The 25,613-nt window shown below is 42.4% G+C and overlaps 12 protein-coding genes and 1 non-coding gene across 13 annotated transcripts; 7 read left to right on the forward strand and 6 right to left on the reverse strand.

Annotated features, from left to right (window-relative positions):
• Positions 1 to 37: 37 nt before the first annotated feature.
• V2V93DRAFT_370462 (oligomeric Golgi complex subunit 8) lies at positions 38 to 1,500 on the forward strand. The gene has a single exon (XM_066910275.1). It carries the CDS (start codon positions 252 to 254, stop codon positions 1,446 to 1,448), a length of 1,197 nt encoding a protein of 398 aa, XP_066765197.1. The 5' UTR covers positions 38 to 251; the 3' UTR covers positions 1,449 to 1,500.
• Positions 1,501 to 1,568: 68 nt separating this feature from the next.
• Positions 1,569 to 3,271, reverse strand: V2V93DRAFT_359196 (PIN domain-like protein; the record flags this gene model as incomplete). Its single annotated transcript, XM_066908083.1, has 3 exons — positions 1,569 to 1,764; positions 1,832 to 1,891; positions 1,944 to 3,271. The coding sequence occupies 3 exons, from the start codon at positions 3,269 to 3,271 to the stop codon at positions 1,569 to 1,571; spliced, it is 1,584 nt and encodes a 527-aa protein (XP_066765198.1).
• A 525-nt stretch (positions 3,272 to 3,796) lies between these two features.
• V2V93DRAFT_370468 (WD40-repeat-containing domain protein) lies at positions 3,797 to 5,532 on the forward strand. The gene is made up of 3 exons (XM_066910276.1): positions 3,797 to 3,917; positions 3,973 to 4,119; positions 4,172 to 5,532. The coding sequence occupies exons 1-3, from the start codon at positions 3,915 to 3,917 to the stop codon at positions 5,354 to 5,356; spliced, it is 1,335 nt and encodes a 444-aa protein (XP_066765199.1). The 5' UTR covers positions 3,797 to 3,914; the 3' UTR covers positions 5,357 to 5,532.
• On the reverse strand, positions 5,499 to 6,202 carry V2V93DRAFT_370471 (60S ribosomal protein eL27). Its single transcript, XM_066910277.1, has 3 exons — positions 6,119 to 6,202; positions 5,715 to 6,052; positions 5,499 to 5,659 (listed from the first exon to the last, which is right to left on the reverse strand). Exons 1-3 carry the CDS (start codon positions 6,150 to 6,152, stop codon positions 5,618 to 5,620), a joined length of 414 nt encoding a protein of 137 aa, XP_066765200.1. The 5' UTR covers positions 6,153 to 6,202; the 3' UTR covers positions 5,499 to 5,617.
• A 689-nt stretch (positions 6,203 to 6,891) lies between these two features.
• On the forward strand, positions 6,892 to 8,787 carry V2V93DRAFT_359199 (uncharacterized protein; the record flags this gene model as incomplete). The annotated part of the gene is made up of 3 exons (XM_066908084.1): positions 6,892 to 8,382; positions 8,445 to 8,652; positions 8,750 to 8,787. The coding sequence occupies 3 exons, from the start codon at positions 6,892 to 6,894 to the stop codon at positions 8,785 to 8,787; spliced, it is 1,737 nt and encodes a 578-aa protein (XP_066765201.1).
• On the reverse strand, positions 8,772 to 10,604 carry V2V93DRAFT_370475 (nuclear protein DGCR14). The gene has a single exon (XM_066910278.1). The coding sequence runs from the start codon at positions 10,414 to 10,416 to the stop codon at positions 8,971 to 8,973; it is 1,446 nt and encodes a 481-aa protein (XP_066765202.1). The 5' UTR covers positions 10,417 to 10,604; the 3' UTR covers positions 8,772 to 8,970.
• V2V93DRAFT_370477 (P-loop containing nucleoside triphosphate hydrolase protein) lies at positions 10,209 to 11,748 on the forward strand. Its single transcript, XM_066910279.1, has 3 exons — positions 10,209 to 10,903; positions 10,953 to 10,982; positions 11,041 to 11,748. The coding sequence occupies exons 1-3, from the start codon at positions 10,709 to 10,711 to the stop codon at positions 11,563 to 11,565; spliced, it is 750 nt and encodes a 249-aa protein (XP_066765203.1). The 5' UTR covers positions 10,209 to 10,708; the 3' UTR covers positions 11,566 to 11,748.
• On the reverse strand, positions 11,566 to 13,362 carry V2V93DRAFT_370480 (S-adenosyl-L-methionine-dependent methyltransferase). The gene is made up of 6 exons (XM_066910280.1): positions 12,971 to 13,362; positions 12,863 to 12,920; positions 12,733 to 12,811; positions 12,536 to 12,678; positions 11,877 to 12,475; positions 11,566 to 11,813 (listed from the first exon to the last, which is right to left on the reverse strand). The coding sequence occupies exons 1-6, from the start codon at positions 13,175 to 13,177 to the stop codon at positions 11,757 to 11,759; spliced, it is 1,143 nt and encodes a 380-aa protein (XP_066765204.1). The 5' UTR covers positions 13,178 to 13,362; the 3' UTR covers positions 11,566 to 11,756.
• Positions 13,363 to 13,749: 387 nt separating this feature from the next.
• On the forward strand, positions 13,750 to 13,840 carry V2V93DRAFT_t40. Its single transcript has one exon. It is a non-coding gene; the product is annotated as a tRNA-Arg (tRNA).
• Positions 13,841 to 14,116: 276 nt separating this feature from the next.
• Positions 14,117 to 17,684, reverse strand: V2V93DRAFT_370481 (Sodium/calcium exchanger protein-domain-containing protein). The gene is made up of 4 exons (XM_066910281.1): positions 17,653 to 17,684; positions 17,115 to 17,600; positions 14,646 to 17,048; positions 14,117 to 14,581 (listed from the first exon to the last, which is right to left on the reverse strand). Exons 2-4 carry the CDS (start codon positions 17,319 to 17,321, stop codon positions 14,222 to 14,224), a joined length of 2,970 nt encoding a protein of 989 aa, XP_066765205.1. The 5' UTR covers positions 17,322 to 17,600; positions 17,653 to 17,684; the 3' UTR covers positions 14,117 to 14,221.
• On the forward strand, positions 17,682 to 20,493 carry V2V93DRAFT_370483 (condensin complex subunit 2/barren). The gene is made up of 3 exons (XM_066910282.1): positions 17,682 to 18,098; positions 18,154 to 18,724; positions 18,779 to 20,493. Exons 1-3 carry the CDS (start codon positions 17,769 to 17,771, stop codon positions 20,344 to 20,346), a joined length of 2,469 nt encoding a protein of 822 aa, XP_066765206.1. The 5' UTR covers positions 17,682 to 17,768; the 3' UTR covers positions 20,347 to 20,493.
• On the reverse strand, positions 20,379 to 23,033 carry V2V93DRAFT_370484 (TRAPP trafficking subunit Trs65-domain-containing protein). Its single transcript, XM_066910283.1, has 2 exons — positions 22,650 to 23,033; positions 20,379 to 22,594 (listed from the first exon to the last, which is right to left on the reverse strand). The coding sequence occupies exons 1-2, from the start codon at positions 22,810 to 22,812 to the stop codon at positions 20,484 to 20,486; spliced, it is 2,274 nt and encodes a 757-aa protein (XP_066765207.1). The 5' UTR covers positions 22,813 to 23,033; the 3' UTR covers positions 20,379 to 20,483.
• On the forward strand, positions 23,015 to 25,611 carry V2V93DRAFT_370486 (outer membrane protein Iml2/Tetratricopeptide repeat protein 39). The gene is made up of 4 exons (XM_066910284.1): positions 23,015 to 23,297; positions 23,359 to 23,459; positions 23,517 to 23,583; positions 23,645 to 25,611. Exons 1-4 carry the CDS (start codon positions 23,201 to 23,203, stop codon positions 25,480 to 25,482), a joined length of 2,103 nt encoding a protein of 700 aa, XP_066765208.1. The 5' UTR covers positions 23,015 to 23,200; the 3' UTR covers positions 25,483 to 25,611.
• The last annotated feature ends 2 nt before the right edge of the window (positions 25,612 to 25,613 follow it).

A 25,613-nucleotide genomic window follows, 5' to 3' on the forward strand; every position in this document is an offset into this window, starting at 1 on the left:
AAGCGCCGCATAGCATCGCGTACCACCCACCTTAAACCATGCAGCATAGTTCCTTCAGCTTCAAATAATGTTATTTTTTAAAGCTACTGCTACCAAGATTGGATCGAGATTTTGAAATTACTCTCGATTATGCGTTTGGAAGGTCGATGAATTGAGAGAAACGAAATATATATTAGATAGTCGCGCTCAGTTTACTGAAGCAATATTTCAGTCGCTTGTTAGAATTGGCGCCGCTACACTATTTACAGAACATGGATTCTTTGATAGATGTCATATCTGATAGTATTCCTGCTGAAGTTCTTGAGCAAATTCAAGCATGGCATGATTCCGACGATTATTTTCACCATCTCCGTGGACTTTCGACCGAATCTATGTCTGTTGAATCTGTTCAGCTGTCCTCGAGTCTTCAGGCCATTGACAAATCTTTAACGCAGCTAGCCGTTCAGTCTCGTCCACATCTAATCTCAACTTCATCTACTCTTGAATCATTTACTCAAAAATTTGAGTCCCTAACTATCGCTGTGCCCTATCTTTCAGAAGTCGTTCCTGATTTGGAGATGAGCGTTGCACACTTCTCTCCAGTAAATGATCGCGGAGCGTCAGCAACTTTATTATCCAACGTCGATAAAATTCTAGATATTCTTGAACTGCCAACATTAATTCTTACATGTGTGCGAAATGGGTATTACGCCGAGGCTTTGGATTTAGTCGGCCATGTCAGACGATTGACTATCAGATATCGCAACGCAAAAGTTCTCATGATGATACAGAATGAGGTGGAAAATGCTCTCTTGGAAATGACCACTTTACTTTTGAAATTATTAAGGGAAAACGTACAGCTTCCCACAGCTATAAAAGTGATATCGTACCTAAAACGTTTGCAACCATTTCAATCCTCTGCAAATTCAACATTGGAGCTTCAACATATATATCTTTTGTCGCGCTCGATTCACCTACGAAGCCAGTTAAAGTCTCTTGAGCCGTTACAGTCTCTTCCAGAAAAATATTTAAAGAAATATATTGAATGCTTCAGAGAATTTGTATTTGCAGCTGTGGTAGGATTTCGCTCTATTTTCCCAAAAGAAGGCGCAAGTATCATCGACGACTCCGAAATTCAGACCCAACCCCCTTTTTCAAGCTTCCGGAAAGGTGTGCTAGTGGACGGTGGCGAGCAATTACTGTCGTCATTTATATTCGTCGTGACTGCTGATCTGAAGCGCACCATTGACAGTTTCTTGCCTCTTATTTCGGATAGATCTACTTATTCGTCACTCTATCTACAAACCATTTACGCATCCCAATCACTGGCAAGAATAGGCGGAGAATTTTGGGGGATATTGGCTGGTGACAGTGACTCTCAGTATCAGGCGATGGGCGATAGCGGGAATCCATGGATAACAGCATTGGAGAAGCAAAGAGACTTAGCAAAAAAGTTGAAGCCATTTTAATGTCGATGTTAGTAGTAACTATTTTATAAATGCATCAAAATCTAATTATAAAGTCTGTAGAATTGCTACAAAGTTAGCTGAGCATGCAACAGGAAAACTGATCAATGTAAAGAGTGAGTGCTAATCACGATCACTAAAATCAAGAGGATCGTTAAAGATGTCTTCATGAGAGGGAGACACAGGAGAAGAAGATAAGGATAATGGCGGAGATGATGACAGATTGATAACAGGCGGCGATGACGATAGATTGACAACAGTTGGCGACAAGGTTATATTGGTAGTGCATAAAGGTGCTGGGGTAATACTGAGCTTGAGTCTATAAAATAGGTGTTAGTCGCCACAGATGCATATACAACGCAAACAACTGAGAAGTTGCGTCTGACCTTGATGTGCATGATGACTCAGGGTATGCCGAGGGTGATGATAAAATACTTGGTTTGCATCTATAATCAGTGTCAGTTATTACATATGCATATATAATGTTGTATCACTGACCTTGGTGTGCGTGGAGGTTCAGGATATGCTGTCGCTGGCTTGTGATTTTCTTTATCAGCAGTGATGAACGTAGCTAACGTACAGCTTTGCGCCAGTAGTCGTTTCGATTTATTTTTCCTCCCTGTAACAGAAGCCCTGTATTCCATGACTAATTTCCTCGCGCTGTTCGAGCGCATAACAATATAGTCGGCTATCCATATTCTCTGTGGTTTCGAATTGCTAGCTGCGATATGCTCCGCATTCTCTTCATCCAACTTCACAATTTCAAACGGATCTATGGACCAACGAATTTCGGAGATTTTCAATCGATAATGACAACGAGTGCCATTAACTTCTAACAAACCACTGTCCAGATCTCTTGATAGCCGGTTGACCAGAAGTGCAGGTGCCAAGTATTTTGCAAATTGGGCGTAGTCAAAGGCCAAGTATGTCTGCGCAAATCTATATAGGCTCTCGATATTAGTGGTTGAACTCCAATTTATAGGCTTAGTTGAATTCGAAATTGCAGGCTTCAAATAGGATTCGAAGAGCTCTCTGGAAGGGAAGCTTTCATCGAATACAATAGCGTAGTGCTTGCTGGAAAACTGACTGTTTTTGTTGGATCTTAAAACTTTGGCTAGGTCTGCCTTCCAAAGTTTTACAGATTCTGGATCCCAATGGCATTCAAGAAGTTTTTCACCGTATCCAGCCTTTGCAATTTCCAGGGCTGTCTTTATTCCGCAGTTCTTGACACCTTCTGGACAATAATCCGCCCCAGACAGCATCGCAACGAGCACAATACCTGGTACCGTAATAGTCATGTTTTCTTCTCCGATCGAATAGACACTGGAAAATATTGCCGCGGGTGACTCTTTCGATCCGGGTCCGCTTGGGGATAGAGTCCTGAGCAAATTACGACAGCCAAACATAAAAGCGTCCACATCATCCGTGACAACAAAATCTACCAGTCGATTTCTTTCGAGCCATGCACACTCTGCTTCGGCCTCACCCAACGCATCTATGATTTCGAACCCAAAATTCCTTATTAAAGCCTTTATCCAGTTACGATTAGATATGAAGGCCGATCTAACGCGCTTATTGCGTTTAAACGGTGGCTTATCATCGCCATCAAATACAAATACAACATCCACATGGGCACCGAGAAGTGCGACAAGTCTGCGAAAGCATATCGTTTTCTCGATATGCTTCGGAGACCCGTCGGAGTTTGTTTCAGATCGAGCAGTCTTGTTTTTAAAGGCCCAGAGATTTCCGTCAATAGCTAGACGTAATTTACGCCCATCAGTTCGCAGCTTTTCTTCGGCAAGACGTGAGACGCCTAGCATATCCATTGTTAAATTATTTAATACACGTATTAGTTAGAAAGAACTCACAATCTTCTACAGCGATATCTTGGAATACCACCCAAAGACTAAAGGATTAGCGAAATCACATTAGTAAATCGTTGGAACCACAGCATTTTAAAGATCTGAATGCCGAGATACTTTTTTATACCCATGCAGATAAATACGGGACTGCCCTCCTGCTATCAAAATTGATACCAGTGAAAACAGAACAAAACTTATTTGATAGCTACCAAGTTGCAATATCTTTCACTGCCGACTTCCAACATTAAAATTGATAGATATCAGTCAGTATAACAGAGAATATGAAATGCATGGAATAGCGAGACAGTCAGCGGACTCTTTGTAATAATATAAGCTATGTATCTGATTTCTCGCTCCGTTAATTGAACTCCTTGCTTTGTTTACGCGCTCTTAAAAGCAATTTATCACGTGATTATTTTTGATAACTAGGAGTAATCTAAAAACTAAGTTGTAGAAAAAGTCCCAATGAACTCTGCGAAGAAAATATATCTCACAACGGCAAAAACATCAAAAACTACAATTTATCACTTGGGTTTTTTCATTAAGTTCGCAACAGCCATATTTTATTAACTGGCTAGACCTGTTGATTGGGCCTTAGAAAATCACGATGGTATAGCCGACGAAGTTTGCTACTTTGTTATGTTTCAAATACTAATTAACGCCAGATCATAAAAACTCTTAGTCGCTCGTCTGATACTTACTTACCGGCTCGCAGCACTGAGATTTCACGAGTATCGAGAAATCTGGACCCCAGTCTTCATCCTTTCGAACGTGCTCGTGAATATACGCGTGCTCTTAATGCCACAAAACTGGTAAGTTCAAGTATGGGATCTTCTGTTTGCAAGCATACTTATTATTTGCCAGGAATCTGTCTTTGCTGCACCTTTTGTGGGCCAGTTAGGGAATGGTCACACCGATGGTGTCTATTCCTTAGCAAAAGATTTTGGAAAGATAAATTCAGTAGCTAGTGGAAGCGGAGATGGAACTGTCAAATTTTGGGATTTAACTTCTAGAGATCAACATGCCTCCATTTCTGCACATAAAGGTATAGTCAAAGGTCTTACGGTAACACTAGAGGGAAATTTATTGTCATGCGGGATGGATAGCACAGTCAAACTCTGGGATGTATCTGCTCCTGACTCCTCTGTGCCTCTGAAGACCTTTCTTGGATCGAGTGGCTTTACGGGGGTTGACCATCATCGGTCCAGACCTACATTTGCCACATCATCGTCAAAAGTAGAAGTCTGGGATCTGAATCGCTCTAAGCCCATTTCTGACTTATCCTGGGGAGCTGACAATGTTAATACTGTCAAGTTCAACCAGTCAGAGCAATCTATTTTGGCTTCTACAGGCAGCGACAGATCTATTGTTATTCACGACACAAGGTCAAGCTCGCCGGTTCAGAAACTAGTTACGTCTATGCGTTCGAATGCGATATCTTGGAATCCAATGGAAGCCTTCGTATTTGCTGCAGCGAATGAAGATTTCAATACTTATTTATATGACATGAGAAAGCTTACTCGGTCTCTGAACGTCTACAAGAATCATGTGGCTGCGGTAATGGATGTGGATTTTTCACCCACAGGACAAGAATTAGTGACAGGTTCCTATGATAAAACTCTGCGGATATTCAGGGTGAGAGATGGCCATTCGCGTGATGTGTATCATACAAAACGAATGCAAAGATTATTTTGCGTCAAGTTTACAATGGATGCGAAATATATTCTATCTGGCTCTGACGAAGGAAATATCAGAGTATGGCGCTCCGAAGCTTCTTCTAGATCTGGTGCACAATCAGCTCGCCAGAGAACAAAACTTGAATATGATGCGGCTTTAAAAGAGAGATATAAGAACATGCCTGAAATCCGCAGAATTAGCCGGCATCGTCATGTTCCGTCTCATATCAAAACTGCTACTGATATCATGAAAATCGAGATTGCAAGTAGGGAAAGAAAAGAGGAAAATGTTCGGAGGAGAAGCAAGAAAGGATCTGTTCCCTATAGCAAGGAAAGAGAGAAGCATATACTTGGCGTGGCTTTGAAAGAATAATAAGACATGTATCGAACCACACATCGCAGCTTCGCTCAATATTTCACTAGATAATTGATGCTGTTTATGCATTTGATGCGACCAACTTTTGTTTCTACTGTATTGGTCGTATCTTGTTTGTAGATACGGAGCTGGATACGTGTATAGCTAGAGAATATATTCTTCATGAAATGAAATATAGTATTTTATAAACATAGCCACAATTTCGGTGAGCCCAATCCTATCAATTTACAACGACAACAAAACTTTTCATTTGTTAATTTAAAAGCGCAGCTTGGTGAAAAACCACTTGTTTCGTCCGCTCTGTAACAACCAGTTAAAATTCGTTACTATAAATCGTAGTCAAAAGATATCTTACCTGGTATCTCTCTTCAAAAGCCTTCTTGATGGCCTTCTTAGCATCCTCCCTTTGAGATGGTTCCTTGAAAGTGTCGTTGGTAACGACGCTCTTGAGAGACTCAAGATCCAGTGTGTATCGAGTAGGCATCAAGTGATTGTAGTTAACAACCTTGATGAAGGGCTTTATCTTCGATCTCTTCGCGACCTTCTTAGATCCCATTCCTTTAGTGACCTTCAAAGGATAACGCTCAACTCCGGCAACAAGAGCATGTCCGAATGGGTGACTCTTAGTACCGTCGTCCTGTGGCTTGATGATTACGACCTTTTTGCCAGCGTATCTACCGTTGACAACAATGGCTATAACCAAGCAGTCAGTAAAACAATATACATACAACAGAACCATATATAAATATTAAATCATACCAACTTTGCCCTGCTTCAAAAATTTGGAACCCATGCTTACTGCGGTTGTCAAGACTGTGTGCGTACCAATGACTATACTCAGCTTGCTGAAGTCAATGAAATTCCCAGTCAGATTTGCGATGCCAGTGTTGTCGATATAGGGTTCAGTAGAGGAGCTTTGCGTGACTGCGTTTTTAACCCTATCTAGTCTTAATATCGCTTATCTGTTTATTACTAATACTATCACGTGATAAAACGTTAATCGTTCCGTTTCCAGGCCAACGAAGGATAAGCGCACAGGCGTAAACAAAACAAATGAAACTTGCCAGTCCAATTAAATCACTGCCGCGAAACATTCACGCATACAGCCAGCAATACTTAGTTGTGTACACAGTCAGGACGGCATCTTACCACCTTGCTTTAAGAGCATTAAGAGCATTAGGGTTATTTAGTATTATTGCTGCGATAAACGAGATTGATCACTACATCTCCGGCATATTGATCGAATTTACAGTAGCACCTCTTTGGCTTCGAATATGAGCCCCCCACAACCAATATTAAAGCACTCTGACTCATCTTTGTCATTGAACACAATACCGATGTTAGAACTTTCTTTTTCATATTAACAAAGAGACTAATGATACTGATATAATATTCAAATTAGGTGGGATTCATCGGACCCTGACAGACGTCCTCCTCCTCTACCACTTGCTCCGGACTCACAAAATCTAGCATCACCTGTAAGAGGGAACCAGCTTTCTAGTTCTTCTTTGAGATCGCGAAATGGATCACCAATGCGACCTACACTGAGGCCGATATCTCAAGGATACGGTGGCTTCGATAGTGTCCAAGCCACTGACATACTATTGCTCGTCAGCAAAATACAAGAACAGTTAAAAGATATTGATGCAACTATCAAGTCGTCTGATTATACTATTAGAAAGGCTGAAAAAGAAGTTGAGAGTCTTTTGCGAAGATCCAAAGATAATGCTGGCGATCTGGTATCTTTGCGTGAAAAAGTCCTCAACACAGAGCACATATTGAATAACCAACTGAGTGGCATAGTCGATGCAGTGTCGGTTTCGCCCAAGTCAGTTGCTCAAGATATCAAAAAATATCTTCGAGATGATTTGAAGGGTGGAGACTGGGCCAGATATAATCAACAAGTGAAGAGTCTGGAAGATACTGTTGATAATCTCTTTAACAGCATCGGCAAACTAAGCGTAAATCTTGAAAATCAAAATCAGGCGATCAAAGGAATTAAAACTGATGGAAGTGACAATCAGTCTTTGAGCCTAGTTCAATCTCATATTGGCGAAATGCAACGATTAATGGGTGGTCAATCTGAGTCTCTCAACAAAATTTTGCTAGCATGCTCGGCCGCTAGTGAAACTACTAGTGAGAATTTGAAGCAAGATGAGCTCAGCGACTTGCTTCCTGCTCTGAAGTCTGTAGAGGCATCTAATTCCAGAAATTTCCAGGAGATGAAAGATCGAGACAAACGATTGTGGGATATATCCTGCCAGCTGCGCGACTTGATGACCAAGAACTTACCTGATCAGATGCAAAAACTGGCAGGCGACAAAGAAGAAGTCTTTGAGATGCTGAAAAATATATCTGGAACTCAAACAGCGGTCGCAGAATCGCTAACAAAAATCGATGTCTCGGAAAATTCACCTTTGTTTGAGAGCGTGAACAGTCGTCTTAATCATATTGATGAAAGAATGACTGATACTGGCAACGCGATACTTTCTAGTGTGCAGAGTCTTCTTCAGGACCATGTTTCCCTGGTTGAGAGCAAAGTTCAGAGTGTTGATCTGTTTCAGACAGAGTCTACACAGAAATTGAGTGCGCTGACTGCCACCCTCGAAGATATCAAAACAACTACTATCTCTAGCTCGGAATCGATCACCCAAAATAGTCCTCAGCTCTATAGTAAATTAGACAGCGTTGCGGATGATATAAAAACGCTATCTGCTAATTTGCAACCCTTGTCACTATTGCCTGACATCTATTCCAATTTTATGGAAACTGCAGCTCGCTCTACTACTTACTTGCCTGACGAACAAGCACGATTGACAGGTGAGATTGAAGATCTCCGACAAGAAAAGGCTAGAATGGCACAGGAGTTGGCCTTATTAGAAGCGACTGTTACATCGCGCACCAAAGAACTGGATTTGCTGGAGAAAAGAGCGCACAATTTCCAGCAAAAACTCAATGAGAATCTTCTCTCTCAGCTGAAATTTCGTGACAGTTCAGGCATCAATGTATCGGCTTTGCAAAAGGTATAGTTATAACTATGAGTCCATCTAGAGCTGTGAACATGAAGCTAACTATAAATTTCTAGGATACCTACAAGCATGGTGCTGTCGATGAATTGCACAAGAGACGCGAGCAAAATTCTAGAGAAATCAGCGATGAATCGATCTCAATAGACCTTCCTCTTAGTGTCTCAAATAGCATACAAGTAGATAGCCGTCGCTCCTCCTGGAGCCGAAAACTGGGAGGGATGTTTGGGAACGGAAAGGAGAACGAACTGACTATATCTAAGCGAGGTACGACTGCTGGATATATCAATCGCAAAGGGAGGAGTGTTAGTGAGCGTTTAAATTTTTGATCGGTATAATAATGATAAGCAACGGCAAATTATAGTTGCAGCGAAATTTTTGTTGGTTTGGACAGATTTGTAAATGAAGTGATGCGACAGCAAGTTAAATTAAGATTAGTAAATCATCCAGTTGTAAGACGTAAGTAGTATAGCGACGTTCACGCATGCTAGGCATACAAAGGCCAATGCCCTATACTTAAAGGTTCCACAAAGATAATTATTGAATAGTGATACATTCATTAACCGCGCAATCCTATTAAAATGCCTAATGTTCTTTGCTAGCTCTCGGAGTGAAAGAATCTCTTTGCTTTGCAATTATTGACAGTCCATCACGTTCGGAGGATTCTCTCTGACGTGAAAGATCCCCGAGGTTAGTTTTAGAGCTGGAGATACGGCTTAATAGCCTCTGCCCTGCTGGAGTCAGAATCGCTCGCCGAACGTCGCGACCAGTGTTGAATTTTGGAATCGCACTAGTTATCCTATTCGCAGCAGTATCACTTTCGCGTTTTGCCCGCTTAGATTTTTGAGAAACTATCTTGTGATGCAGTTCGTCTCTTTTAGGCGTGTCAGCCATTTTAAAGCGCGACTTGACAGGAGTAGCAGACAGGCTTCCCCAGGTCATCGGAGGGACCCCTAATTCTGAGGGTGAAGGTGATGGCGCCCCTGAGACAAATGAATAGCCACGAACACTGGGGGAACTACTCGAAACGGAAGAACGCATATCATGTGGTGACTGGATTTCTGTAATGTTTGCAGACCCTGAGTCCTGTGTTTCATCGAGATCAAGTCGGGTATTCGATCTCTTGATTTCTTTAAGCTTTGCAGCCGCTATTGCTGAAGGGAGTAAATGCCCAGTTGTAGGTTTGAATAGCAGTCCGTTCCGAGCACCACTTATTCTCACCTGCGGGGCATTCGGGCGATTGTCTGCGGCCAAAACTAAAGCAGTAGTAGAAGACTGATCCTCGTCAATCATAGGCTTGAGCTCTAAAAAATCGGCTCCTCTTCGGCCAGTAATTTTGTTTCCATTCCATTGCCACGAATATTTCTGTCTGTTTGCGTTGTTTATGCCGGAAATCAAATCACTGAATGACTTGTTATCCTCTGATGTATATTTTCCTTGAAACTGGTCCAGCGACAGAGATTCATCAGGCAATTCGGACAAGGATGGATACGACTTTGGTCCAGAATTTTCAGCAGTATTTAACAAGAAGTTATCAGGTATGTCTGCGTCTGATCCATCGGTCTCGTCATCTGAGAAGAGGCTATCGCTTGCCACATTCTCATTCAGACGCGGAGTATCTGCTCGAATATCAGAGTGAGATTGAGGCAACGGAGTAGCCTGCTGTGCATCTTGGGTTCCTAGACCATTTTTTTTCTCCCTTTGTTTCCTTTTTATTCTATGGATGTATTCACGTCGGACGCCATCAGGCTGTTGTAAGCGCTCTAACTTCCTTTGCAGCCTTGCCGCCCGTATTTCATCACCCGCTGCCAAAGCATCAAGATGAGCATTTTTACACTTCAAAATCACAAGATCCGGAAAATAATCTCTTTTCAATATGCGTGAAATTGAGTCTGTATACGCTTCCTCGTCGATCGGTATAATCGGATGAAATTGACTGGAATTATTATGCGACTGAGTCTGGATAGATGGCTGTAGTTGAGTGGTTTGTTCCTGATTCTTGATATTTTCCAAATTTCTCTGTAAGGACATTTATATTTGACGGATACACAACTGCGGGATCGACAACTATATCGAGATATTGCTCATGAATATAGTTTTCTTTGATTGATTTTGCTTCTTCAGTTCGAAGATTGGGAGAGGAGGCAAAATGAATCACCTGATGTGGAAAATAATTATTACTACAATTCCAAATCTACTTCGCCAAATTGTGCGTAAAACTCCAAACTGCATTTTGCATTTCAGCAGCCGCTACTCTAAGCAAAGAGTTATATTTGTCTTGGTAGTAATCAGTTCATGATAGACGTATATTTCTACAATTTCAATGAAACTTAGCCGGTGTTCATTTACTTATAAATCTGCTTGCTTGAATCAGTTTGCTCCACACTGCCGATTTAGTTCGGGCCTATCACCGGCTGAACGGTCTAAAATTCGGTCTATATTTGCAATTGCTACAAAGGAATTTATAGGGGTTGCAAGAACATTTGAAGAGATTCCAGATCTCGGTTCCACACCTCAAGTGCGTTTCTCCATCTTTCTAAGGCGATATCGTTAATCAAATATTATAGATTGCGTTGATAGGTAGAACCAATGTGGGGGTATGTAATATGCCAGTGTGTCTGTTGATCTTATAACTGAATTTTGTCTTGTTTTCAGAAGTCATCCCTACTGAAGTCACTTCTGTGGCCCAATAGTAAAAAGTCAATGACTCACCTTAAATCCTCGAGAAAGCCTGGCAGTACCAAATTTCTCACTTTTTACTCTTTCTCTCTAAAATCATCATCACAGCGGGAGCTAGTCTTAGTAGATCTACCGGGTTATGGCTATGGATCGACGAATCAGCAAGGCGCTACTATCGAAGAATACCTTCGCTCAACATCAACTTTGCGAGTGGTTTATCTTCTAATCGATTCAAATGTTCATATAAAAAAAACAGACTTGATGGTGGTTAGCCTTCTTAATCAGTACAACGTAGCTTGGCACGTTGTGGGCACCAAATGGGATAAAAACAGAACGAAGTCCGAGAAGGGCACTGATTCATCTATGCGTCACCAGCTACAAAGATTTGTGGTCGAACATGGGCGTTCTGCCTCAGAACATATATTCGCGACTTCTTCCAAATCTTCAATTGGAATCGATGAGTTACGACAGTCTATACTTAAAAGTATCGATGTTATATGACCTTTTATATATCCGACTATTAATGAACAGAAAGGGTAGCAACTATATGAACCCTCCGAAGATATCAACCAATGGCGCAAGAACTTTGGAATATGACTTATTAAATACTAAAAAATCAATTCAAGGCAAAACAATACGAGTATATCCCAAACTGCCTACTCTTACAAGAACCAACGAATAGAGCATATTTCTTACGCATTAAGAGGCTTCTTGGCCACGAAGAGCATCATAGGCGTGAAAAGTTCCAACTGTGGCAAATCAGCGTTAGCAAACCTCATCTAGATATTGGATCTCACAGTTATAGAACATACCTTTGCACCTAGAACTAAATTAACAGCTGCCTCTTCTAAAGCTTCAGTCACTTTTTGAGATCCGGGAGGGGCGAGATGTAGTTTCTCCAACAAGCCCACAGACTTCATAGTGACTTGTCTTCCGAGCCAGCTAGTACGGAAAATAGTGGCCACATCTCCTAGAGTCCGGCAGTACTTCCACTCGCCACTCAGAGGATAATACCAAGGCACCTCATCGTCCTTCTCCGCCAAGTCTTCTTCGTGAACAATCTCAAATCCGACATTTTTGAGTGCTTCTCTGGCAACATCAACCTTTACCATTTTGGGAATACCATCACCAATTTCGATACCATAACAGACTTCACGGTGGATTGGAATCGACTCGTCATACTTGTCGGTCATAACCCATTCGTAAACACCGAAGGTACCGCCCGGCTTAAGAACCTTGTAAATTTCACCGTAAACACCTTCTAAGGTGGGCGCATGCACGGTAGCTTCAATGGCGTAAACGGCATCAAAAGTTTCAGGCTCGAAGTCCATTTGCATGAAATCACCCTTAACAAAGTTCAATTGTTTCTCCAAATTAAGCTTTTTCGCATAGTTGTTGGCACGTTCAACCTCTGAATCAAACAAAAACCAATTAGCCTATATGAAGACTTCTGCACTCGAATGAAACTTACGATAGTCGTTGTTATTCAAACCTGTAATATTGCACTCAGTGAAACGCGCAATTTCCTGAGCAGGACCTCCAACGCCACATCCAACATCAAGAACTTTCATTCCTTGGGACAATCCCATTTTGAGAGCAAGATAGTGCTCGTGTCTGCAAAAGTCAGTCGGTGTTTTGGAAAACCTGGAATATAGACAGAAAAATTACCTGGCAATCGACTGTTTGAAAGCTTCACCTTTATAAAAGCGCGAGAAATGGAATGACGCACCCCAACCGTACTCGTAGACTGAACAATGGTTAGACATGAAAAAAATATTATTTTTACCAGGCTGCTTACAGTCGGTCACCAAGTTATAATAATGTTTGGTCAAAGTCGCGTACTCGCTCAAACGGTTCTGAAGAGAGTTAGTCGAGAACAGATAAGTGGACAAAATAGGTAAAAGACCTTTTTATCCTCCTCAGTCTCATTACTGGGTCGCTTATTATCCCAATGCTTAAAGTACTCGTCAACGGCAGCCTGCTGTGCATCATCATTCTTGCTAATGGCAGATAAGAAGCCGGTACGCGAGGTGGAGTCTTTTCCATGCATAGCATCTTTGAATTGCGCATCCTGAGCGCGGTTCTGCTTCTGGGGTACAAAGGCGGTAGACATCTTGCTATTAAAAACAAACAAAAAAGTTATATCAAAAGATGGGGGAAAGAACCGGTGCAAAATTTATAAAGAGAGACGAGTGGTAGGTGGGGCGTAGATAAAGGTAACAGAGATTATTGAGCGAAGAAGCCGAACGACGGCGGCGTCGGATTGTTTAGTGTGGGCGAACTCGGATTCGCTAACATTCTCGCTGAGTTAGGGTCTCCCGAATTCGTATTCGCTCTCTGGCCTGTACAGGAAACCCTAATCATTCTGATGGTGACAGCCGAGAGCGCTCGACAGCAATAACTTTATTCTGTTGTAACTAAGTAATTTGTTTTCTAACTCAAAAGAAATTGTTTGTCTGTAAATAGATCAATTTCGTGAAATCTTGGTCTATATTGATCATCAACGGTATGCCGATGACAAAAATTTTGCCTCTTTCGCTTCTCGTCAAAGAAAGCAAGAGTGCTCTCGAGAGAGACTTAACAATCACATAACAATACAAAGCAGTAAAATTTAGTTAGAAGGGCTCCACGTGACTGCTAAACTTAGCGCTATAGGTTTCTTGAAGTACGTAATTTCTAACGCGATTCCTTATGGCCCAATGGCAAGGCGTCCGCCTACGACATCTGCAAAGGTAGAGTGAGCGGGAGATTCCAGGTTCGACCCCTGGTGAGGAAGGATTAATCACCTTCTTCGCAAGTACGCGATTTTTTTTTGCTCTAATTTTTTGCTCTAATTTTTTGCTCTAATTTTTTGCTCTAATTTTTGCTCTAATTTTTGCTCTAATTTTTGTGCTCTTTCTTGCTTTTACAGCTGGGGATTTTTTCTTTCTAAATTCGTTCACGCGGTCACAAAGATATTTTTGCATCCACTTTACAAGACTGAAATCGGTATGGTACCGTTCGTCAAAAACATTAAAACAGCTAATCATAGAGGCGCAAAAAAGTAGAATACGGAATTGATACAAAAATTTATTTTAGTATTCCTTGTAAACTCGTTTCTAACCAAAATACTGTCATATCAATTCACAGATATGAACAGAACAAAAAAGACTTTACTCTAGTTGCTAGTGGCTATCTCAAGCGCGAGATTTATACTGGTACCTGCAAACCATAGTCCAATACTAGCAAGTCCGATCCTTCGCGTCAATCGCCAATTACTTAAAGGAACACAAACCAAAAACAGCAGTAGATTCAAAAAGAGGGTGGATGCGGAAATAATGAGAGAAGAAGAAATTTCGAATTCGTATGCATCACCGTCGGTGTAATCGCCAATACCCGGTAACAGTATTAAACCAGAGATACCAATACCAACAAGAATATTCAACATAGGGCTGCCAAAGCAGGCGCTAATAGCCATCATAGGATACCCCATTCGCGCTACCGTGATATTAGCAATGTAATCTGCCAGGGAGTTCCCCTAATAAAACTTTGTTAGCATTTTTTGCGGTAGCAAGTAATTTCATCAGTGTGTTGTATCATACAAGAGCAAACACCGTCAAACCCAGAATAGCGTCACTGATGCCAAAGATAACTCCATATGCTTTGAGAATTCCTACTGCTTCGACTGCAACAGTCGATATCCATGATATGCTAACAACAAACCCAATAAAACAAAGAATCGGAAGCAATTTCAGTGGAGCAACGTTGCTTTCGGTAAAGTATGCAACTAGACAAGAAAGTAGTATGCCACCAAAAACCACAAAAAACAAGTTCGAGCGAAAATCATCCGCATCATACATATTCATAACATACACAGCTACAGGTGCGCATACACATTGTACACATAACAGCCATTTGATCCAGCCGCGATATTGCGACGCACGCGGCGCATTGCTACCGTTGACAGTTCCTGTGTCATCGTCGATACTGTTCGACTCGATCTGTAGAGTCGGAACGTCACTCTCAGAACTTATAGCTGATTCATTTATGACCTCTTGTATTCTATGATCTGTCTCTATCACCGGAATTGTCACTGTAAGAAGCAAGACGGTAGGAACGGCAAGTAAACTGATGAAGATATTTATTGGTGTCTTTTCTTTTATTTCCCCAACGGTAGGGAACAGAACCTTTCTTCCTTCCCATATAGCACCAATCCAGGATTGACTGGAAATTTGCGTTTGTACCGACGAATTCATTTCAGATATATCTGATAAAGAACCTGGAGAGGTCGTGGGAAGACTTAGATGTTGGCTTGCCGTTAAAGGAGATATCAGTGTTTCAGCTTCACGTATCCTGTCAGAGTCAGGAAGAAGCTCATCCTCGTGAAGCTGACTGGAGCCGACTGGCAATTCACTTGAATCACGAGCCGAACTGGGTTGGAAAGCCAGAAATCTGTCAAATGGGGAAGGTGACCTCGATTTCTTACTAATCGCACTACCCGAACGCGCGTGTCTCTCTCGTCCAGAGCGCAGCTGAGGCAATTGCAATGAAGTCAAACTGGTAGCAGTCATAGGGCTAGCATCTAGGGTATGGCTTTCACTCGTGATTACAGATAGCGATGGTCGATGCCCCGATCCTTCTCGATAAGATGGTCTCTGATATACGTCCAATTCCGAAGTCATCGATGCATTGGAAGCACTATGTGATGCTGAATCTATGTGTGATAAGACAGATGTCTGCGACCGCAATGTACCATCCGACAATTCCAGACGGGCAACGTCTGTTGAAGACAGCGATCGGACATGTCGCGGGTGAATATTTTCTGTACGACCGCTCCGCGACTTTAATCGCAGATCGTTTGCATGGTGAGCAGAATTGAAATATCCGGAGTTAGAAGACGTATGTCTATGATGGCGTCTTCTCTCACTTTTATAATACGACGGAACACCTTGGCTCACAGATCTCGCATGACGTAAATATTGAAGTCCGGAGCTTTCTTCTAACGGCGACTTGTTTTCCATGCGTCCCCGCTCTACAGCTGAGCGCAGATCAAGAGCTCCCATCAAGGACGGCCTTATTGGAGTAGTTGACGTGTAGCTCCCGGGTGACTCGTTGTAGCCATGCCTGCCGTGAGGTCTTTGCGCATTGCTGGCATTATTATTTCCATCATTTCTGTCATCTTGAATGTCTCGTAGAGCATACCTGTCAATAGCGCGCTCTATTTCAATGCTGGTGGAACGGGGTTCGCGTCCCAACAAAGGAGCCGATTCTAGGTCATCGTTTACAAGCCCACCACTATTCACAACATCCGAGAAATATGAGGAATTGTCACTATCAGATCTCGCTCTTTGAAAAGAAGTTGCGCCAGAATCAGATCCGCTTTGGTAAGTCTGTACTGGTTCTTCGAGACGAATCTCTCGAGCAAACCACCAATGCCACGTGACAACGAAGATTACATATGTAAAATAAAAAGCCACCATAGCTGCGCATTCCCATAAAGCAATATATCCATCCTGTAAGCAGTACATGGCGAAAGCTACTGCAACAGTAAAAAACCCTAAATCGCGTAGAAAAGATGCTTTATTGACCGAGAACGGACATATAATAGCCATGGATCCAGCAACAACGGATGTTATAAATGATGCAGAACCAATTAGCTCACCGACAGCTAAAGACCCACTACCAGCTTTCATCGCAGCGTAAGTGCTGAATACATCCGGAGAGCCATTGCCAAGGGCAAGAAGTGTAACACCCGCCAAGCTTTCCGACATGCCAAAGATTTGAGAGATTGTATTCAGATTTGGGCACAGGAAATCTGAGGCAGTGATTCCTATAGTAGTAAAGACGGCTATCAACCAAATCAAAATAAGGGTAAAGGCAATTAGGCGTAATTCTTTAGCAGTGCAATAATACAACTCAACGTAATTAAAAAAGCCAACCTTTTCCTCGGCACAATACGTTCTTGCAAAAGCACACTGATCAGCTGCTTTTGTTATATCCTTGCACTAGAAAAGAGGAGCTCAGTATTAAAATGTCAATAGATTATCAGCAAGATGTAGCTAATTACTCACTTCTATTCCATCGACAGCAATAGAATATGATAATAGATCGTGCGGTGACTTCTGCGCAGTGACAAGAGGGGAAGCAGGCGCAATGATTGACAAAGCATTTGTCACAGTGGTTTTGACATAGACTAGACATATTATTGACAGCAAACATAAAAATATCTGCAATCGAGTAGAGGAGCCCTGGGAGCGATAGCGCTTTTGCGACATCATGCGTTGATAGGCGTCCTGCGTATGATGCGCGCTACGTTCAATTTTTTGACGAAATAGTAGAAGAGCTCATATCAAAACTGTTCATATCCATTTTAGCATTTACGCACAAATTTGCTCCTGACAATATTCTCAACTCTTCAACAATTGGGACGATGGTGGTTGAGATTGATTTTCGTGATAGAGATTATTCGCATTCGTCAGAGGCACGTGCATATTGAGGTCTAGCCCAGTCCCAGCGCGTCGTCGGTGTCTTTGGGTTATGAAAACCCTATCCTTATTCTGTTGCCATGTCAACAATAATCAAACACCCATCAAAACAAAAGAGCCGCACCTCAGGTTGACATTAGCATCGTACTCTATCTTCACTGCTAATTTCGATAGTTCTATAACCATCTTCTGTCCTCTTGCATCAAGAAACAGCATATATCAATATCTGATATATTTGTGATGGCTCGCCAACAAGCTAGTAATGCCGACAACTCTGGTACAGGCCGTGCGCCAGGTCGATCTCGCAAGGTGCTCAACAACGGTCAATTCCCGTCTCCATCCAAGCTACGAACGACAGTAGTCGATGCTCCTATTCTTAATGACGATAACTCAGAGAAAATAAGCCGGAGTAGTCTTAAACGCAATGTCCTCGACGAAATCAATCGCAATATTATTGCAGCCGCCTCTCCAGTACACAGGCCACAGCCGGATAGCGATTTAGCTGACAGCAGCCCAAGAGTTCCACTTCTGTCAAATTTTGAAGAGTGGATGAAGCTTGCTACGGATAATGTACGTATATTTCTATTAGTGCTCTTATCCACAAATCAAATTAACGTTTAAATAGAAAATCAATGCTGCCAACAGCTGGAACTTTGCGCTGATTGACTACTTTCACGACATGTCTTTACTCAAAGAGGGCGATGGCATCAATTTTCAGAAGGCCTCATGTACTTTGGATGGTTGTGTCAAGATTTATACCTCACGTATCGATTCTGTAGCCACCGAAACTGGAAAGCTTTTAAGTGGACTCACAGATAATGCGACTAGACAGAAAAATTCAACAACCGACAAAGAACGTGCCGCCGATGAAGATAACTCCGATGACGAATTTGAAAGTTCTAAGAAGCCCAAACGCCGCATTCGATCTGAACATACCTTGGCGAAAGACTTCGAGGCTATCCAGCTCAAAAAACTTGATCTGGAATTTTCTGTTGATCCGCTCTTCAAGAAAGCCACTGCAGATTTCGATGAAGGCGGTGCTAAAGGAATGCTTCTCAATCATCTTTTTATTGATGCCACTGGTCGTGTTGTCTTTGACACGAACAAGGAAGTCAAAGCAGACCTAGTGGATGACAACAGTACACACAATACAGACTATTGCGCGGCCAAGGAGCTCGATTTATCAGCGCTCAAAGGTAAAGAATGATTTGAGATTTACAATTGATGTATTGCTAATTTTTGCTGTTAAGACCGTTTCTTTGGCGATATCCTTGCAGACCTTGATGGAAAGTTTATAAGTCCTTCGCTAAAAGATTTCGAATTTCCAGCAGACGCTAATACCGTTCCAACGGATATACCCTTTCTGAAAGAGTTTGAAGACATGGAAGATGAGTTTAACAGACCTGATCGCCACAATGACGGTTATATTGATGATGCGGATCATTATCTACATGAGGACACGACCTTTGTTCCTGATGCAGTTGCTCGCGAGGAATTTGGAAATGGCGGTGATCTTTGGCTTGAAGATATTCGATCTGGCTCCCAGGTACCAGAATACCGGGACACGTATGAAATGAACGAAATTGAAGTCGACGACAATTCTGATGACGAGAATCCAGCTATTGGATCATACGTTCTTCGGTTTGCCAAAGAAAGCAACCACAGCAAGAACAATGACACAGATATTTTTGCATATTTTGATGAAAATATCAAGAAGAACTGGGCAGGAACTCAAAACTGGAAAATTGAACGAATGAAAAGAGAAAATATTGAGCCTAAGCGGTCCGCCCCTACACGACAGGCTAAGAAGAAGGAAGATCTTGAAATTAATTTTCTGGAAGGAACTGCAGAAGATGATATTTTTGACAACGGAAACCCGAGCAGCATACAGCTTGCAAGATCCCAATGGAGGTCAGACACAAGAAATTTGTTACCAGACGATATCAACTTCAACTCCAAAAATCTCCTAAGACTATTTTTGAAACCTCAGATTGAGCTCCGATTTCTCAACCCCAACGAGAAATTGTCCAAAACTGGTACCCAGCTGCTCTTACAGACCGCAGCTCGCAACCAAGAATTTGGTTCATCAAACATAGCTCTACAAAATTCTGGTAGTGGCATGCACGATGACGACGACAACGTTGGCCATTTTGGATATGGTGAACATATTGACGATTCTGATGTTGCATTTCAACCTAACTACGACGCCAACTTTTTCGATGAAAGAGGATCAGAAACTGTCAATGATCCGGAAGGCATTTTTGTAGATGCAGCAGAAACTCTGGATCCACTATCTGGAGCTGTAATTCATGAAAAAGACCTAGCCAGCGCTGACTCAAAGGACTATTTTTTGAATCTAGCTGGTAATCGCACTGCGGCGATTAAAGCCGAAGAGGAATTTGAATTTGGAAGCCAGTTGGTGCTCAACAGCAGTCGCACTTTCAAAGCTGATTACGTCAACTACGCTCGGGTAGCTAAAAAAGTAGACGTCAAAAGACTCAAAGACAATCTCTGGATCAGACTGGAGAGCGACGAAACTGCTCCCAATCCCGTGATTCCCGAGAGCCGTTCTAAGTCATCTATTGCAAGACCTGAAAATATTGATTCCGCGAATACAACTGACCGAAAATTTTCGGAGTTGGTCGGCGGACTGAGCACTATGTATCCAACGAAAGCTTTAGCAGACATCTCTACAAGCTTTTGCTTTATTTGCCTGCTTCATCTGGCAAACGAACGTGGTTTAAGCATTGAAAATGACGCCGATTTGTCGGATTTAGCTATACGAAGGGACCCCGAGGCTGTCATAGAACAGTACTGAATTTTTTTGTTTGCGATTTCAAAGGAGTGTTAATGGAAGTGCTATATTATATTATATAAACAAACTAGCTTTAATCAGGTCAAAGACGGTAATAAAACAAGGTTGTCAATAACTACTTAACACTAATAGATTCGTGTTTACTCCCGTCTGCAAATGACATTCATTAGATTCGTACATTCGAAACCTGCAGCTTTAGCCAAATCGACTACTCTAACTCCATCTAAACTCAAAACACCGACACCCAATGCTACCAGCTTAATTTCCGTTTCATGAATTGCACCTGGACCTAGGGGGCCAACCCGTATATCGTTAACCAAGGAGACCAACTCGTCGGCTTCTATTTTTCCAGATGTATGCATACTTTGTAAGGCCGCATCGTCTATCACAATCGAAGATGAAGCCAGCAGCTGTTGCGGTTGAGAAGATTGTGTTTGTGAAAGCGGCTCACGCGGCAAAGATTTTAAGTTGTTGGTTTTCCATTTTTTTGGCTGAATAATTAGAGCAATACGTTTGGATGAGCGCGAGTTATTAGAAATGAAAACTTTCCACGTGAATATTTCACCGGCAAGAACTTGAGTTGGGCCAGTGAATGTGATGCTTAAGCCCTCATGCGAAATTTCTCTTAAAGCGGCAGAAGGATATGCAGGCTGTTGTAGCTGCTGTTGAAAACCAAGAGATACTTGTGACGCCATGGTAGGAGATAAAATTTGATGGTTTCCCGATTGCGCCATATGAGCTGCAGGCGGATGCGTTGGGAGGCTCCAATGGTCTCCACTAAGCATTGGGGATAAATCAGCATTCATAGAAGATCCAATGCTAGGAGAACGTAGCTGCTGCATTTGTAGCCATGCGGATGAGCTCCTGCCTGAGACAGACCTGAAGCCTCCATTGGAAGGTAGGGGTAGCGAATCTGAGCCAAACTGCGACTGAGCTACGCGAGACTGGTCATTAGCCTGCTGTACCGAAGCTGTAACACCAGTATTGTCGATGGCAAAATCAATAACTGTATTCCACACTGTTCTAACCAGTGGACCCATAGAATCGACATAGTCCATACTTGAATAGTGAGATATGCTTTCAGACTTAGACTTCAAAACTGGGGTATACTCCACTTTTATTGACACAGATCTTATCATGTCTTGCCTACTAGCAATTTGCTCTGTTTGTGATATCCCGCTATTCCTGTTTTGAGATCCAATCGTATTTGATGACCCGGTATGAACAGCTATCGGCACCAAACGAAAAATCTCTGATATTCCATCCATAGGTTGGCATCGCATAGGGAACTTGTGGGTAGGTAATTGAAGCTGGTCTACTTTGCCACCGACAACCGCGAATTCTATTGATCGAATAATGACATCAACCTTTGCATATGCGGTGATGTCGATGTCCAGATTGGCAAGTACCACATTTTCATCCTCCGAAAGTGTAGTCCCACTAGGTAAACGGGAACTTCGGAGTCGTAAAGCAATACAAGGAAATACCGGAATGTATATCTTATTGGATAATCCCGGTAATTTGATAACTTCCGGAGGCAAGGCTGACCCAGAATAACCAGCGTTGCGTGCAGTTGGTGAGAGAATTTTGGTGGCCGATAAGGTGGGAGGATCAGGTAGAGTGCCAAATTTTATGTCGTGGGACAAGCCGTCCAAAAGGTTCATTCCAGACAGAGGCGCTAAGGGAACCAAATACTCTTCTGATGGCTGCTCTTCAATGACGAGCGAGCTTTCGGGATCGCTATCCTCATCTGATAGTGATGGCGTCCATAAAGAAATCGCCCCTCCTTCAGTTGCTTTTGCTCGAAGACTGGCTCGGGCAAAAATTGCAATGCGCGGAGAAATCAGTCTGGTCTTTGGACGCGTTAAAAGCACTTCGACCAGCCAGACTGCAGACCAGCCACTGCTTGCGTCATCAAAAAGTTGTCTGTCGCCTTCTACACTAGAAGAATCCTGAATCTCATTTGGATTTCCGTGATCATTCTTTGGTTTGGCACAAATAACGCGGATTAGAGATGTGTGGTCGACCACAGTAGAAAAGATAGGATGCTTAGTCTCTTGCAGCTCCTGTACTTTGGTCTGCTGTTGCTGGGGAAAACCAAGAGACGAATATCGTGCATTAGCAAAACTTGCCGCAGAAACATCAACAGATATTGCAAGACGAGCCAAATAGCTATTAAAATTTAAAGGGGTCATATCTGGAACCTCAGAGGTTGAGAGACGCAGATGAATGTAGACAGGTAATCTTTCGTCTATTTCAAGTACATTAGTAGCCATGCGGGTTCTCTATTAGTCAAATTAACAAACCATAGAAAACCGAGCTCCTCGGAGACTTCTGCAGTATTGCATCAGCTACATTGCGTAGATTAGTACTCGAACCAGACAGATCAGGGACATGCACGGTGAGGTTTCCAGTTGAAAGTACTTCCAAACTTGTACGTTTCGATTGAGCGGTTTCGGCGGCAGCCATTTTGTATGACTCCAAAATTTAAAAGCTTTCTAAATAATCCCCAAAAATATGAAATGGCATTAAAACTAGCAATCTGTCGATACCCTTTTGACCTGGCAAATTTGGCCGGGACGCGTCGCTCTCAGACTCACATGAGTAGCGCGCGAAAAGCTGGTCTGAGGTCGGTCCGCGCGGCGCAATCCATACGCAACTCCCGGGGACACCTATTAAATAAGATAACATTCCCAATCAAACCAGCTGAGTCGAATCTCAGCAGTTGTTTATATTGTTACGGAAGATAAAAGGCGATTTTATTCTTACTGATCTTGAAAATCCGAAGATCTTCCCGAATCAATACTTTTGAAGGCCATTAGCTTTCTCACACGCGACTGTCGACGTCAGCTTCGTCATGGTAAAGCCCACCTCATGGCTGCGTGGCAAATCCGCCAATCTGACCAACAGCAAGTCGTCAAAGTCACTAAACTCTTTAGAGGAAGGGGCTGTTTGTAAGATATCTAATCTACTGTATATGCCAATATATTAATTTAATTGAATAATGAAATTTAGTGTCGAAGGCGTTGAAGGCTATGGACTGTATCATGGCTGATGATCTGGAAGAAGCGAACAAAATTTTAGATGAATGCGCTACAAAGTCGGCTTATCCGGATGTATGTTATCTGTTTTTTTGGTTGATTATGCATGCGATACTAAAAATCTGTGCTCAGCTCGGAAGAGGCGTGTTAGCCTTCATTTCAGCCACTCTAGGCTTCGAGGCCGACGTGATCAAAAATGGTATATTACCGTGTTAATGACCGTCATAACCGCAGTTGATTTTGCTAACGATATCCAATAGCCACCGAAAAACTCAACTGCGCAGAGTCTTCTGCTATCAAATATCGTCTGAGGGCCCAGAAATCTCATTATAAATCCAGTGCATTTGCCCCGGGTACCGAGTATTATCTGGCAGTTGCAGAAGCACATCTTATGGGTGCTGTAGTCTTATTCTTAAGTGAAAGTGCAATTTCTAGTGTCAAGTCATTTTACAAACTTCGGCGAGCATATCAGATTCTTGCTGAGATTTACAACAGTAGTCTAGAAGGTGGAACAGAGGCTCAGGCGATCCCCGTCGCTGACAAGAAAAGTTCTGACCCAGAGAAAGATTATTTGGAAGGAAATGGCGAGGAGGAAAATGAGGATCAAAACTTTGATGATTTAGATCAGTCACTAGAGGCGCTCGATCTACAGCTATCCCTAGATCAGGAACTTGAGACCTGCGACGACGATTTCTTAGCCAAGCAGTCAGACAAACTCGCGGATCTTCCTCCAGAAATCAAATTCAAACCGTTTGCCATGTCACTGCCGAAAAGTACCGGTGAAACTTATTTAACTGAAGAATTTATCAAATCCGGTGTAAATTTGTGCTTCGGCGTCTTGCAACTAGTCATTTCCATGATCCCTCCAGCTCTTGGAAAAATTTTGTCTATAATTGGATTTAAGGGTGACAAAGACGCCAGCATCTTAATGCTATGGGAGGCAACAAAATCGGATAACATACACGGGGCGTTAGCTCTTCTGACATTGTTGCTGTACTACACTGGGCCTGCACAAACATGCGACATAGAAGTGGAGGGTGCCTACCCCAAAGCAAGACTGATAGAAGAATTAGAAAAAACTCGCAAAAAATTTCCTCATAGTGCTCTTTGGCTATTACAGGAGGCGCGAATGAAAGGCATGAATGGTAATCTTCCGGAGGTCATCAAGACTCTTCAATCTCCTATGAAGATCCAGATGAGGCAGATAGAAGCTTTGGTTGTTTTTGAAATGGCAATGGGCTATCTAGACATGCATGAGTTTGAGGAAGCTGGCCGAAAATTTATTTTGATGACACACTTGAACACTTGGTCGCATGCACTATATCACTACGTTGCTGGCGCTTGCTATGTCGAGCTATACAGAAAAGAAATTCGCTCCGATAATCCTGATGTGGCCAAAAGAGACAAGTATAAAAAGAAGGCGGAAAGATACTTGATGGATGCTCCTTCTTTAGTTGGGCGTCGAAAAGTCATTGGACGTCCAATGCCTTTAGAGATGTATCTTTCCCGCAAAATTGCTAAATGGAAATCTTGGATACCTGCCAATGACAAAACAGCAAGTATAGTGGACTATGTGGGAGGTAGCCCCGCTAATGAAATTATCTACTTCTGGAACGGTTACAAACGGATGCCCGAAGAGCAGCTCTTACAATCACTACAGGAACTGAACTTTTACCATGTGGCAAAACCAGCGACTGTTGATCTGAATTCAATTTCTGTTAACGACTCTGATTTTTTCAAAGAATCGGCTGCAAAGATCCCTCAATTAGCCGAGGTTGATGAATTGGCGGTCAAGAATTTGCTGCAGAGTATAATCTTGCGGCATCTGGGGCAACAGGAGGCAGGACTGAAATTGCTCACAGACGCAGTCATGCCTATACAGAGAATTCAAGTGAAGGGAAAAGAAGATTGGATAGTTCCTTGTGGAATTTACGAACGAGCGGTATTTGAATGGACTATACATGGAGAAGCGGGAAAAGACGAGACAGAGAAATGGCTCACCAGGGCCGCAAACTATGGTCACGAGTACGATCTCAGCACTCGAATTGGGTCTAGAATTCAGACTGGACTGGAGATGCTTAAGAGCGTTCGAATTTAGTGTTATAATTTTTCATTTTATATTTATTGTTCTGATAAGAGTATGGACTTAAATACATGCGAGCAATGTATTATGCGGCGAGCAGTGCGGCGTTGTCCCAGTTGTAAACCCTAGTAAATTAGAAGTGCGCC

The sequence above is a fragment of the Kockiozyma suomiensis genome (genome assembly GCF_038497685.1).
Source record: "Kockiozyma suomiensis strain NRRL Y-17356 unplaced genomic scaffold V2V93scaffold_8, whole genome shotgun sequence".
Taxonomy (NCBI): domain Eukaryota; kingdom Fungi; phylum Ascomycota; class Lipomycetes; order Lipomycetales; family Lipomycetaceae; genus Kockiozyma; species Kockiozyma suomiensis.